Source organism: Centruroides sculpturatus, unplaced genomic scaffold (assembly GCF_000671375.1).
Source record: "Centruroides sculpturatus isolate CEXI.00-Female unplaced genomic scaffold, Cexi_2.0 scaffold1497, whole genome shotgun sequence".
NCBI classification, from domain to species: Eukaryota; Metazoa; Arthropoda; class Arachnida; order Scorpiones; family Buthidae; genus Centruroides; species Centruroides sculpturatus.
Window position 1 is genome coordinate 18,931 of NW_019385715.1, and position 16,090 is coordinate 35,020.

At 28.3% G+C, this 16,090-nt stretch overlaps 1 protein-coding gene across 2 annotated transcripts; it reads right to left on the reverse strand.

Annotated features, from left to right (window-relative positions):
* Positions 1-4,463: 4,463 nt before the first annotated feature.
* Positions 4,464-15,844, reverse strand: LOC111641472 (heparanase-like). 2 transcript variants are annotated; one of them, XM_023387646.1, is made up of 10 exons: positions 15,155-15,361; positions 14,899-15,056; positions 11,712-11,882; positions 11,497-11,646; positions 7,933-7,981; positions 5,565-5,765; positions 5,383-5,494; positions 5,100-5,215; positions 4,888-5,028; positions 4,464-4,819 (listed from the first exon to the last, which is right to left on the reverse strand). In XM_023387646.1, exons 2-10 carry the CDS (start codon positions 15,035-15,037, stop codon positions 4,654-4,656), a joined length of 1,245 nt encoding a protein of 414 aa, XP_023243414.1. In that variant the 5' UTR covers positions 15,038-15,056; positions 15,155-15,361; the 3' UTR covers positions 4,464-4,653. The 2 variants fall into 2 exon arrangements, with proteins under 2 accessions (XP_023243414.1, XP_023243413.1); XM_023387645.1 differs by lacking the exon at positions 15,155-15,361 and adding an exon at positions 15,414-15,844 and having other exon boundaries at positions 4,471-4,819.
* Between the last annotated feature and the right edge of the window lie 246 nt (positions 15,845-16,090).

Here is a 16,090-nt window from a genome sequence, read left to right on the forward strand (position 1 = left end):
TCGCGGGCCGCATGTTGGCCATGCCTGTTATAAACCCTTTCACTAATTCGGTTTTTGTTTTGAAGTTGTTTGATGGTCTTCTGAATTATAGCAATGCGAGTGAGAAATGTCTGGCAGACAAGTCAGTCATGAAGCTAAGTTTAAGTTACAATGGTTTTTGTGTTTCCAATAAACGATAAGAAATTTTGTTTTCTTTAAATTCTTTGGAAATAAGCCTAATAAAATTTTAAATAGAATTACACATTTACACGTCCATATAGATTTAAAATTTCAAATCATTCCGTGTTTAGATTGTTAAAGGGTTTAATTATGTTTTACTGTGCAAGTTATTCTATTACAGTCAGCCACCAAGAGGCGCTTTATGTAAAGGTTATGTTCTGTAGGTCATTTCAAAATCGGAAGACCGTTAGTTACTGGTTTTCTTTTCTTCCATTTTTAATAAAGTTATTCTCTTTAGTTATCTCTGCTAATTAAGTCCTGGAAAATGCTTTAAAATTTTTGGAAATTTGCAAAGAAATTTAAATTTTTATGAATGAAAAGGACCAGAATGTTCCTAAATTATATGATGGACACTGGTTTTTGAATTTATAATTTCATTCCAAATATCACAATGAAATTAAACGAACTTAATAAGCAGCTTCAAGGTGAAAACAAATTGATCACAGACTGTTACCAAAATATGAAAGCATTCATAGAAAAACTCAAACTTTATGAAAGTCAGTTAAAATCAAAAACTACAATTCATCGTCCANTTTCATTCCAAATATCACAATGAAATTAAACGAACTTAATAAGCAGCTTCAAGGTGAAAACAAATTGATCACAGACTGTTACCAAAATATGAAAGCATTCATAGAAAAACTCAAACTTTATGAAAGTCAGTTAAAATCAAAAACTACAATTCATCGTCCAAAATTACATAAATATAATAGTGACAAAAACATTTTTCTAAATATGCACAAGAAATTACTAATTTATTAAGAGAATTTCAAAAAAGATTTTCATATTTAAAAATTTATGAGAATATATTTAATATTTTCTTTTGTCCATTTGACATTGTTGTGGAACAAGATCCAACAAATTTGCAGATAGATTTAATAGACCTCCATTCATCTTCTGAATTGAAATAGGGGAGATCGGGGCAACTTCGGCATACGGGGCAAGTTTGTCAAGCGCTTTTTTTTNAAAATCCGGATAAGAGAGGTCCAGATAATCGAGGTTCTACTGTATGTGCAAAGAAATTACTAATTTACTAAGAGAATTTCAAAAAAGATTTTCATATTTAAAAATTTATGAGAATATATTTAATATTTTCTTTTGTCCATTTGACATTGTTGTGGAACAAACTCCAACAAATTTGCAGATAGATTTGATAAATCTCTATTCATCTTCTGAATTGAAATATATGTTTGAGGCCAATAACAAAGTTCAGTTTTATACAAAATACGTCTGTAATGATAAATTTCTTAAACCCCCAAAAAAACACCATGAGCATTACAGCTGCAATGGGACCTATCTTTTCTAAAATATGCACCTATCTTTTTTCTAAAAATTGAAGATTGTTAAATGTAAAAGTCGTAATAGATTGACCGATAAAAATTAAAAAGACCAATTATGTTGTACATCAAAAATGCCTGTTGATATTAAAAAATTAAGTGAAAAAATTGAAAAGCAAGTTTCACATTAGAATACATACAAAATATTATATACAGTAATTGTATATGTTTTGTTGTAAATAAATATGTCCGGCACAGATTGTATTTTTATTTTTCGTTTTGGCCCAGTAAACAATTTCGGTTGGACAACACGGTTCCTTTCGGACAATTAAAAATCCATAAAGAGAACTTGAAACATACAGAGTTTTTTTTTTAATCTGGAAATGAGAGTTTAGATTATTATACATTTTCACAATACAGTGATACCTCGACTTACGCTACCCCGACTTACGCGAACCCGCAGTTACGCGATTTTCAAATCTCGTCGATTCGTCTTTTGTTTGAGCACCAGGCAACTCTTGATTACTCATTCCCTCCACACTATTGTTCAACTTACATGTTCGGACGTGTCGCGCGGAATCGACACATATCTACAATTTATTTTGTGTTATTTATTTCTGTGTTTGTTATATCTAGGGAGACTCGAGAGACTCTATGTGGTGATTTCTTGTAACAATGAACGAATCAAAAGACGAGATAAGATTAACGAGAACATTTATTAGCTTACATACATCCGACTTGGATTTTACACACATAGAGAAATTATACCCCGACTTACGCGGTTATCGCTCGGTCCCACCTATCGCGTAAGTTCGGGGTATTACTGTAATTTTGATCAAGTTCCGATAAAGTAATTATCAGGATATAAACTTTAACTCATTTTTTTCAGAATAATTTTTGAAACAGATCTTGTTATTTTGAAAAGGAGGGGAAAACAAATAGTATGGAAAAATTATTCGAATATCAGAAATATACTTCTGAAATACCTATATACATATACGTTTATTATTATAGAATAGAATTAAAATTCTTTTTTTAAACAAATTTAGGATATTGTCAAAATTTCCTTTGAAAAAATGTTTTCTAAAACACTGTTTATAATTTTGCGCCCATCAGTGTTTAGTGGTTTTATCCACTGAACACTGGTTCGTGTCTGACAAAAGAGCTGACCGCATGGAGTTCTGATGTTAGTAGTCAATCGATAAAAACTCCATGCAAAAACTAGTGTTTTAAAATTACAGAACAACTTCCCTTCTTCTATTACGTACAAATTTTTCTTGTTTTACGTTCCTTCTTGGCATTCACTGCTATACGTTACATTCTACTATTTTCTTATTATTTAAATTTTCTCACTATTTCTGTTCTCTTCTCAAAATAATTAACAGAATGTTATTGAGATATTTCATTCACCGTGGATCTCTAGGAAGTCCGAACGTGAAGTAAAGCGGCATTTGGGCACTTGTGCTGTTTAGGGGGTATGGCTGTTTGAAAGGTTTTCTTCCATAAAATTAATCGATTCTAGACTAATTTGACTCGAATATTTCCAAAACAAGTATAATTTTTTGGGAATAACCCATATAAAATGTGTTATAAACAAAAAATTGTCGGAATACTTACCGAGTTCGAAGACGCCATTGCTTAAGCTTGTTTTCGTCGCGGATCAGCACATCGACGTACGAAGCTGTCACGCGACATTTGTCGGTGCTATTCGGTCACGTGAGTACTCATCTCCGACGTGTTTTCTGATAACTTACTGTTTTTGCGAAGAATTCGCTGAACTTTGGATTTATAACATATTTTATATGGGTTATTCCCAAAAATTATACGTGTTTTGGAAATGTTCGAGTCAAATTAGTCTAAAATCGATTAATTTTATGGAAGAAAACCTTTCAAACAGCCGTACCCCTAAATTTTTGAAATCGGATGAGTAGTTTCGGAGATTACCTGCTGCAAACAAACTTACATACATACATACTTACAAACATTACCTCTTTATAATATTAGTATAGATGAATTCAAAATTGTGCGTTTTATTGAACCATTTCCGATACTTTTTGATCACACGGGTATATGTTATAATCACCTGTGTCGATCTATATAAATACTGGAGGGACGGACCAACAACGAGTAAGATTTCTCATTGTTCGGTTTTGAATAAATATACAAAATAGTGTATTTGTTGTTTACAATATTCGTTTCTACTTTTAATTTTTCTGGTATGGTGTAAAAGAAAAGTACGTTGGAAAGAAAGAATTTGCTGGTATAAAAATATTTGAAGATATGTCCCTTCTGTCTTGATGCCCGTGTATATTTGATATTTGAAGGTATTGTCAAATTTATTATAAAACTGACTTTAATGTATATATACTTTTTCTCTTTTCCTAGCAAAAGTGATTTAACATCTACTGAAATGTTAATTGATAAAACAGATAAATGTCTTTCTTCATTAGATAACAGAGAATCATCTTTAAAATCTACCAGTAGAATAAATGAGTCATGTAATTCTTATGCAAGTAAAATTGATGAAATATGTGACAAAATATCTTGTTGAATGAAACTGTAAAATGAAATGTGAAATAAAGAACTGTTTACTCACTAGAATAGTCAAATGAATGTAATTTCATTACCAGCAAATACTTATTATAACTTCGTCACAATACCAGGCTGCAATTTTTAATCATATTTTTAATTTATTTAATTTAAAATATATGCTTTCCACCTCAAATTAATAGTGTCTTGCCCCTGTACATCATGCTTTTTCTTTAACAATATCTAATGTAAGTCATCTATCTAATGCCTTTCAGAGGAAAATTTTTGAATTGAAATAATGTGACTTTCGGGTTGCATCAGAAGTTCGTATATAATTAATCAGGGCTTCCTGCTATAAGCTTTCCATATCTGATTTTATCTATCTAACTCCGTTCTCAAGATTAAGGATAAAGAGATGGACGACAATGGGAATTTATAGGTCTACAATAATTACAATGTGGTTCTGCAAAACTGAACAGTTTTTCCTATGTTAACTTATTACTTCAAGTAATTTTTAAACAGTACAAATATTTGATACAAAATGTAATTGTTTTAATTTTAAAAAATTAAATTATTCTTTACCATAATTTATATATTTTCCATTACAATTATAATTTTGAAAGAGTTACTAACTTCCACTTTTATTTATACAAGCTGCTGCAGATATTTTTGGAAATACATAAAATCCAAATGAATATGAAGGAATAACAATTGGTGGAAATATTACTTTTGGTATAAATTTGGGAAGATTAGTACCATTTAATTTTAATTCTTGTCCATTCAACTTAACTTCTCTGTAAATTAAAACATTAAAAATATATTAATTAAATGAATTTGATATTTCTACATTGAAATTTCTTACCTAGAAAGTAAATTCATTGCATTTGGAGTCAAAAGATATTGATGAATTGGAGATGTATTTAATTCAGTTGGATACACTTTTACTGTAGAATTATGTAGATTTATAATAAAAACTGTTACTGAATCAGAAATGTTATACAGTCTAGAAAAATCCAAATAAAGACATTAGATTTACACATCTTATTTTCATCAAATAAAATATTAATTTCATACCTTTCTGTTTGGGTACAATGAGCATAAACTCTTAACTTTCTATCTGATGGTAAAGTATGGATTTTAATAACTTTATCTCCAACCAACCATTTATATAAAACACTCAGCCAATAATCCTATTAAAAAACTATTACAAATTTATAAAAATTTAAAGTATGAAATAAGACTTAAAATATAAAATCTACTGTAAATTATTGCAGATTTATGTTAAATTACAAATCACTTTAACTTACATGTATAATAATTCAAGTAATATTTTTATGAAAAGTAATATTATACATACTGGTTGAGGTTTTAAATTTTTTGTCAATAATGCATAATGTCCTTGCATTAAACTCTGTCTAATAACTACATCAATACCATGAACAGCTGATATTCCTAATTTATCCAGCCACCTAATAAGTATTTTGTAAATATGAAATAAATTTAATGTTAAAGAAAAATATTTAAATAAATAATACATACAAAAATCCAGCTATATAACTGTTGGATAAATGTGGTGCACCTCCACCATATGCTGAACTAGTTTCACCTAACCAAATACTTAACTTTGGTGCTTCTACATTTACGATTTTATGTATTTTTTTAATTAATATTACTAAACTGTCTAAGATATCAACATTTAAAAAATCCTCCATGACGGCTGTCCTTCCATTTACATAATAACTGAAAGACCAAAGCTTATTTTAATATTTATTATAAATTAAAAATATAATTTATGGGATAATATATTACATAAATAATAATAAACAGTATATAGTATTTTGTTATCTTATTGGGCACAACCAAATATTTTTTGGGAGGTCTTTATCAACTATTTTGGACTTTTTATTTTAAGTTAATGTCATTGAAATATAATATATACAGTATATAAATATAATTATTAAAGAAAAACTTTTAAGCATTTTTATTGTTGAAAATTACAAGACTTTCATAAATTATCAATATTAAGACAGATTTTTGTGTAATGCCTGTTTTTGTATTGAACTCAGGTTATTTCTTTCATTTAATAATCAATACTATTCTCATACCTATGAGAGAATATTATGAGAGTGCATTACTTATGAATAATTATTGTAATAATAAAGATTCAAATTCTAATTTTCTAGGATGCTTTGTTCTAAATATATTTATTGGGCTGCTCAGCACTGGAGACTTTTTGTAATGTGGCTGTTTAAGCACCACCATCAAGTCTATAACTTTAAATGTAACTGCATGCACAAAGTGACTTGCAGTTACATTTAAAGTAGGAAAACTTTTGGATGTCCCAGTGCCAACTTTAATTGTGGAATACAATGCATCATTTATTGAACAACTGTGGATATTTTTATTTTAATATAAGAAAACCATTCTAAACCATTTTTAACATACATTCTAAACCATTATTAACATGCTAATATAGTATACTATATTATAGTATAGTTTAGTATAATATAGTATACATTCTAAACCATTTTTAACATGCTAATAACATAAGTAACATGCTAATTTATTTTTATGCATGGAAGACATCAGCCACCATATGTTTCCCAAAGAATTTGGACCACTCAAACTCTTTTCACAAAACTGCTTATGACACAGCTGCATAATTCCAGCCCAAATCTGCCAATAGCATGTTGAATCGCCATCTTGAGGTCAGAAATTGTTCATGGGTTATTGGAAACCATATGACATTTTTAAGGTTATCAACTATATGGAATATCAATGGCATGCAATTTACATCCAGCACTAGTAATGGGACATTCTTTATAATAATTTGTATATTAGGTTATTTCTAAACTAAAAAAACATTTGTCTTCAAATAATTGATTTGATTGTTTTTTATGAGAGAATGAATGTTTTAAGAGTACACCTATTGCATTATAAGTTAAATAACTATATATACAATCATTTACTGCAAATGCACTAAAGTGAATTGCAAATTGAGTTTAAAGTAATGTACAATGAATACGAAAAAAAAAATTAAGGAAAGGAAAATAATAAAACTAAAGTACTGTACTGTACTGTACATAACCAACTCAATGAGCATTAATGCATTAACACGTTACAAATAACTCAATATATTATTGTAATTGTAAAGTAATTTTGAAATTGTCCACAGTTGTCAGTATCTCTATGATTAATGCAGCTAACTTGTTAATGCACTATTGCTTACTGCATTAACAGTTATGCTTTTTGCATTTTAGTTTTATTTATTTATTTTCCTACCTTAATTCTTTCCCCTTTTATCTCACGACTAGAGTAGAGATGATTATATGATTACTAGAAACTCTCCTGTCAAGCATAAAAGAATATTTTTTATGAGAAAGTATATTGAAGAATTGAGAAAAGTTTTTCAAATCGAGCTTGACATTGTGATGCTGTTTCTGCAGCCCTTGACAAATTAACATATATATATAGTTTTTTGCTTAGTTAATTCTTTAATCTATTTTAATTTCAATCATTGCATACATTATGCTACCTCTATAAGAGGAATTATAGAGTGTAAGTACTTCTGAATTTATTTAAAACTAAAGAACACTTAAGATAATCAAAAGCATTGTTTTTCTTTAATTTATTGCTGGATTATCTGCCAATGTTTAGAAAAGTTTGAAAAAACAATATTCTAGAGAGGGATTCAAATCCCTAACTCATAAATGAATTATTTGTTACCAGTACTCTGTTTTAACACATTTAAGTTGAAGAACTTTCAGATTATAGTTAAAATATTAAAATTATACTGTACAGTATATCATTATTTACAATATCAAATTATCTGAATTATTAAATAATTTTACAGACATTTTATATTATATTCAATTGAATAATCTTTTTTTGAATAAATTTAGCTTACTGATGAAATGTTACTGCATTTAAGACTGTTCTTGCTTCTTGTAAAAACCTGAAAGAAAAATTCATTATTAAAACAAAACATTGAATATAAAATTTTTCATAAAGTTGGATTTTATGCGAGAATAGCTATTACATAACATGTAATTAAATTAATAATAATAAAATGTTATTTTTAAACAATTTTATTTCACAAGCTGGTTCAAGAACTGGTGGTACTATACTTGAGATGGAGAACAGAACACCATCTTAAGTACGAATACTGTAGTATGTAAGTATAGTTTTAACATACTAAATTATCAATAACTTTAACAATAAATCTGAATGCATCTTAACCTTTATTTCTTTCTTAAAAAAAAAAATATTATGTCAATTGTAATTTTGTTGTAAAAATGATACTTTGTGTAATTCAAATTCATCAATACTTGACCTAAATTTTATTGAAGGAAATTAAAGACACTGTAGTTTTAAATGTTATAACTATGTCAAATTTTTATGACTGGATAAAAGAAAACTTAAAAAAGATTAATGTTACCAATCTCCAGCTTTCACTCCACCCCATACTATCACAAAAAGTAAAATTGAATAATTTTTTAAATCAATAATTAAACATTCTTTTTATAGTTTTTAGCTGTTAATTTAAAAATTAGAGTTTTCATATTGACCATAAATATTTCCAAATATTAGTTTAATTTAGAATTTAAAATATGTAATAGTAAATCATAACTTTCTACGAGAAAGGATATGGATTGATATGTAAGACTAGGCATACGCTTATGCAGCAATCTGCAATGCCATTAACAGATGCACACTCAAGATTTAATCTCGAGGAGCTGAGTTGAACAGAAAAAATTTTTAATGTGAATCCAATAAAATTACCACCTTATGTGGCCACTAATTCATAAGTAATATAGAAATAGAACATACAACACAACAAAAATAGAAAAAAATGAATTTTAATTAGGAAATATTTTTGGAAAATTTACTAGGATTTCTTTTCCTTTTACTTTGGGGATGTTAGCAGGGTCTCCTGGATGTGTCACTGGCCATTACTAAGGCTAGGACATCTAGACACTAAAAATCATATAAGTTATGCTTTGTAATGAATAAGGATAAGTTATAAGTTATATGACAAAAGGCTAACCATATAAGATATTTTTGATTGTTACCATAATATATATGAAAATATGAAATTTGTAAATTAATTAATTTTTATAAATTTGAATTACATACTAAAATTTAAAATATTGTTCATGTGCCATGGAACTAATGTTCCAAAATAGAATACAATTGTATGTAGTGATGAACCTAAACCTGAAGTTGGGCTGTAAATCTGCCCAAAAATGTATTTGCTGGAAGAAAAAAATTGTTTTGGTGCAAATGCAATTCAGCCATAGTTTATGGCTGAATATTTGCACAATTTGTATTTTGTACAGATGCATGCAACTTCAGCATGGGCATAGCCAGAGTTTTGTTATGGGGAGACCTAATAGAGGCCAACCTAACACAATATTGAATTATTTCAAATTATTCATAACATTGGGCACAGTTGACCTTTTTTTTTGTTTTTTTGTTTTTTTTTTAGTATTCAAAATTTTTAGCTTTAAGTTTTTCATTCTGTTTCCAAATCAGCTCAACACTTTTTCAGTGTGATTTTCTGGGGGGGCACCAGGTTCACTGGGGAGGGCTGTGCCCACCCAGGCTCCCCCCTGGCTACGCCCATGAACTTCAGTCATTTGTGTAGAATTATAAGTACAGTTATCTTTGGAATGTGCAATTCTAAATGTCTGATGCAGAATGATGCCTCAAGTCTCAGATGACATGGTCAATTGACTACTGTAAGGTTAGTCAACAACCAATCCTATCTCTAAAATTACACATCTACTTAATGGAGGTTACTGTATAGAGGATCCCTTCCATATTCTCTCCTGCATCATCTCTGGACAGTACTGATTTTTGCCTCAGACAGCCATAACATACATGTATGAGGGAGAGTCAAAAAATAAGTTTCAATTGTCAAGAACTTTTTGTTGATAAATGATATTTAGATGAAATCTGGTGACAAGACTGATAGTAATTCTTGCTACAAGGCATAGCAGGTTTGTTGATGTGGCTGCAAAGGTTAATCTGTTTTCAGTCATGAAAGATGTCATGTCATTTGGATATAGAGTCCAAATTGGAAATTCCTGCAAAAATTTGTTTCTTATAGGCTAAAAGGTGGGTTTCCTTTTTTGCCCACACTGAAATTCAATGTCAGTTGAGGGAGGTGTATCGTGAGAAAGCTTTTGCATGACAGCAATTTCCTTTTGTTATATTGTTCCAAAATATATACAAGACTTTGTGAAAACCTGTATGTATGTATGTAATATTCAGGATGGTCACAAAATCAAATATTTATGCAAAATTATTTATATGATTTAATGTATATCAAATGAATAAGATTTACTAAATTAATTAAATGTTATGAATAAAAAAATAACAAGTATAGTAATTACATTACTCCACTATTTTGCTAATGGTTTTTATATGTAATGTAAAGTCCTTTATTTTTTTTAATATTTTCATTTTTTATTTTGCTAAAAAAATTCATTAATATAAAAAAAGCCAGAAAAGTTAATTAAAATTTGCCAACTTAATTAGAAAATTATACAAAAAAGTGTAATATAACATCTTTTCGAGTCATCAACATTTATCTTTAAATAATGAATCAAAATTTTATTTTAAGTAAAGTTCTAATATGACGATTCTTTATTTGAATACCAGAGTGCAGTGTACACAACAGTGTCATCATAATTAGATAACAATAATACATTGTTACAATATGTTACAATACATATGTATCAATAATTTTGTAAATTAATTAAAATATAGATTAATATTTTTATTTAGGGTTTATCATACCAATTTGTAACTACACTTATGCAATTTTACAACTTTTTATTTTTTCATTGCCTATAAAACATTTCTTTGCTTAAATGCATTTCAGGTTTTCTAATCTTAATTCTTTATTGATGGTTTTAAAAACACAGACAAAAAATGAATTTTAGCAAAGAAATATTTTTAGTTGTGTATTAATTGTATAATTAGACAATGGAAAAATAAAAAGTTGTAAAATTGCATAATTATAGTTATAAATTGGTGTGATAAACCCTAAATAAAAATATTAATCTATATTTTATTAATTTACAAAATTATAACAAAAAAAGGATAAAAAACTTTAAAATTAAACAAGTTATATAGTTAGCAATATTATGTTATGAAAATATATGATTTAATGACATAGTTTCTTTCCTGAAAACTTTGCAGACTAGCAGCCAATGGCTGACAGAATGGTGTTACTTTTGAGAGTACTGTCTTAGTTTATATATATATATATATATTTTTCCATTTGATATCAGTGAAAAATATAGCTTTTATTTTACTTTTTTTAACAATTTAAATTCATTTATTATATTTTGAAATTGATAAACTTAAATTATTACATTTTATATGGATTAATAATCTGATATTTTACATCAATGGAAAAATTANACTCTTGTACACAACAAAAACTTATGTATAATAATGTCTTTCAAGAAATTCTGGAACTTGTGTGATGTAATATCAGGTCCAACTATCAGACTAAATTTAGTAGTATTAAAATAATTCAAAATTCTTCTTAACTTAAGAAAATCTTTTCCGAGCTGTTCTCCTTTCAATTGATGATGACTATTTAATTCTACCAAATAAATTACTTAGTAATCATTTATGTATCTAAGATAATAAATTATACTAAATAATTACCATTTCCTAATTCCCAATCAACAAAAAATCCAAATTTATTGTTGAATTTCATAAGGATTTCAGCATTATCAGGATTCCAAGCTCCATCTTTTCTAAGAAGGGCATTCAAATCAAACAGAAGTTGCCATTTAACTTGAGTTGCAAATTTATTTAATTTTAACCACTCTTCTCCTAATAATAAAAAGTTTTAGAATATTAATATTGCTTTTATTTTTTCAGTATTACTTCTCTACATGTGTTTCAATCATATTATCATATATCCTGCTAAATATATAAAATAATATTAATAAATGTTGAAAACTGAGGATTTTATAGTGAAATTAAATATAGCAGTAATCTACATATGAAAAATTGAATTCAAGTCTGAATGACTGACTTTCAGTTTGTCTATTAAAATATCACAAGACAATGGATGAATCCTCAGGTTATAAAATGTACATTTCAATGTAAAATTGTTTTTGATCAGATCTATTATAAAGTTTATTATAAGTGCTTGTTCTTTTTCTGTACATACATTTTTTTGTGTATATTACCTCTACTTAATATATCATTTTCCCAAATAATTTTCTTCCAGATTTCTATAAAATATGATGACAAAACCAATAAAATCAATTAAAAATTTTTATACATTCATAAAGCAAGTTATGACNGTGCTTGTTCTTTTTCTGTACATACATTTTTTTGTGTATATTACCTCTACTTAATATATCATTTTCCCAAATAATTTTCTTCCAGATTTCTATAAAATATGATGACAAAACCAATAAAATCAATTAAAAATTTTTATACATTCATAAAGCAAGTTATGACTATAAAAAGAATTTTAGATATTAACCATTAGTGTACTAGCCTGAGTTAAATCAAGTTTAAAACTTTTAGGAGATGGCACCTCTCTCAAAAATCACAAGTTGCAGAAGAGAAAAAAAGCCCTTGTTTTACAATAAAGGTAAAAAAAGATGCAGTTTTTCTTTCAACAGTACATACCACAGACATGGCAAAGAAGAAATAAAAAAGTAATAAAGCTCAAGGAAATCTTGGAGTATAACAACGTAATGGAAGATATTAACTGTGCAGATCAGCATATTCCCAGGAAGCAACAAGAAGAAATATTATAAAAAGATACTTTTTCATTTGCTGGAAATTGTTGTGTGGAATTTATCCACCACAGAACCACTCCTGAGCAAAAGTATGGAATATTTTGTAATTGCTGCAGAAAAATTATTTTGACCCTTAAATAATCAAACTTGCTAAAATATTATTAAACTTTAATATGTCTATTATATTTGCCAATTATTAAGAGTATTTACACACCAAATTTCATAAAGTTTACTCTTAATGCATGACAGAGCACTAACAAACATTGACAAACCTACTCTAAGTAAATTTATCATTTGATCACCCTGTATAAATTGATTACCTAACCCACCAATTCATATCTAATATTAACGAGCACCACTGCCATATCTGGATTAATATCAATTCTCTCCTTACTCAGTTTATTACCAGCCATGGAGATTTTCCAGCTATCTCCATCACTTTACAGGTAAACATACTCCCCTTTGTAAGGAGGTGAATGGCCCCAACCACTATCTTTACAGATGCGTGTGCCTTGAAAGGGAATGTCTCGAAACTGAACTAATTGCCCAAAAATTAAACATTTCCTGGCCGTGTCAGCAACAAGACTTCCTTAAACACAAGGAACTTTATTCAGCTTTTCTTAACCTAGTGCTTGCTTATGAGCAAGTGGCACCCATCACCACACGAGTAGTTCCTCACCAGACATTATTCTCCTTCATTACCTCCGCCACTGCTATGGACCTCTGTAAATATTGTACATATGCCACCATAACTGCTGCTGTTTTCAAAGTTGTAACGTAATGGCTTGTATTACTTCTCTTATGTATTGTATTCTATACTCAAATTGTATTTTACACTCTATTATATTGTACCATTACTTAATTTGCTGTATTGTACTCAATTTTGTAATTTATGTGCTTTTTCCTTCTGCACTTATACACATCTCCATGTTTTATTTTGTATTAACACTTTTAATATTGCATAGTGTCTTGTAAAGCTTTCAAAATCCAACACTGTAATTTTGTATGTATCTTTTTACTGTAAACAAATTGTAATTAACTATATCATCATTGTATTTAACTGCAACATCATTGTATTAACTCTTGTATACTATTCCAACCTACTTTTTGATATCTCTGTAATTCCTGTATTGTAAACAAGTTAACAATTACTGTATCTGGTTTTCATTCCCAGTAGTGCCATGTGGAGCCAGGCATGTACAAACTATTGTATATAATAAAGATATTGACTGACTGACTGTATAAATTGATTATACTGACTAAAGTCTGTGTAAAAGACAAAGCTTAAGATTGATGAGAATTTTTAAACTATAGTGGTCCTATTGAAATATTTGTAGAAATATTTTTTTTTCATATTACAAAATATTTCACTGAATTCTGTGCAAAATTTGCAACATTTTTCATCAGTGTTATTTCATATCTAATATCTTGGTCTGAAAAATAAATATAAATCTTGTATTTGTAACTGTAAATAATACATGAAAGACAGAGCCCTCATTATCTGCTAAAAACCTGATAATGCCTCATGTGGTCGGCCATAAAAAGGGGTGTTGGGTAATAATTTTTCCCATCATTGTGAGTGAGGCAACCTGTTATTCTTACATGTCATTGAGAATGTGATCATCTTATATGCTTCCTATGAAGATGGCTTGCCAAAACCTGCTCCAATGGACTAATTATGCACAGATTTTGATTTACATGATTAACTACTGGAAGCAGTCAGCAATAGGAGCCCCTACCTATAAGATGTTATACACTTAAAAAATAATTTTATTTCCTGAATAAAAGGAATGTTGACTCTTGTACACAACAAAAACTTATGTATAATAATGTTTATTAATTTTATAAATGAAAATTATTTCAAAATCTCTATTGACAACCAGATGGTTGAGATCCTCAACTATTAAAGACTCTGTTCATTACCTCTCTGCCCCACTTTGGGTATTGCAAAACCCACAATGGCTTGATTAAAAGATCCTGTTAGTAGCTACAGAGTAGAAAAAGCAAAAAATGAAAAAAAACTTTTTTCTGTTATAGAGAGATGTATGGATACTAAGATGTATGAAAATTTTAAACAATGTTTTCCTTACCTGTCATAATAATCTCATTACGTGCAGTTTTGTTGACATTTTTCAAATGTGTACAAGTATTGCTTGGTTTTTCAAATATTAAATAGTCAGCATAGTTGCCTCCAAAGCGGAAAAATGCTGGCGAAAGAGCTTCTGCCATTGACAAGAGATACGGAGAGCTATCAATAAATAGTTATGTTATTACTTAATTTCAGATTTTATTTGATGATGATTAATATATAAAATGATAGAAATTATTTTTAAGTATTTGGTATACATTCAAAAAAGACTAGTTGTAGATCTGGACCCAACACTAAGTGTCCGCTTGAAAATTTCAAGTATCTCTGCAAAGAAAGAAAATTATTGTCTTGTGTGAACTACAGATTTTGTGTGCTATGTAAATTTTGGTAATTATTTACCAGTGAATTAGTTGTTCAATTTTTAATGATTCCAATCAGGACCTGCACTTGTTAAAGCCAGATCTGATACTAAATACCTAAAAGTAATTTCTATTCTACATACATTTAAATAAATACCTGGTATTGAATCTTTCCCACATTTTCTCTCTTGTTAAAATACTTGTATCCAAAGCAACACTAAGAAATTCTTTTGAAACTTTACGAATTGGTTTATTTAAATCCATTTTGAAATAAAACGTGTCATTTCTAAATTCTAAAAAGTATAATCCATTGGGACAGACAAACAACACATAAACGAATAAAATTAAAGAAACCATCGCTGCTACGTTCAATATTTTAGTTACACTAATGGTATCACATGATATCTGGTTTGAATTTAGGATAAGTGACGTAACGTGACGTTTCGTGATTTAACGTGTAAAATTAAACATTTATACATATTTAATTATTATTAATTATTTCTATAGCATCATTATAAATAATAAATCATATTGAATGTTAGGTTAGAAACCGAAAATGAACTTTTTTCCTTTTCTTTTATTATTAATAATTGGTCTTTGAGGGGGCACTTGCGAAAAAGATAACGTAGGCTGCCTCGCGCATATTATAAAAAATAAATAAATAAATAAAATACGTTCACTATAAGTCCTTGTCATCGTATATACACAAGACTGTCGATNAGAAAAATTAAATAAAAAAATTAAATAGCATATATAAAATATTGTGATTTTTTTATTTTATAAAATTATATTCGAAGAATACAGTCAACTTTTTAAAGAAAATTATCATTTCAG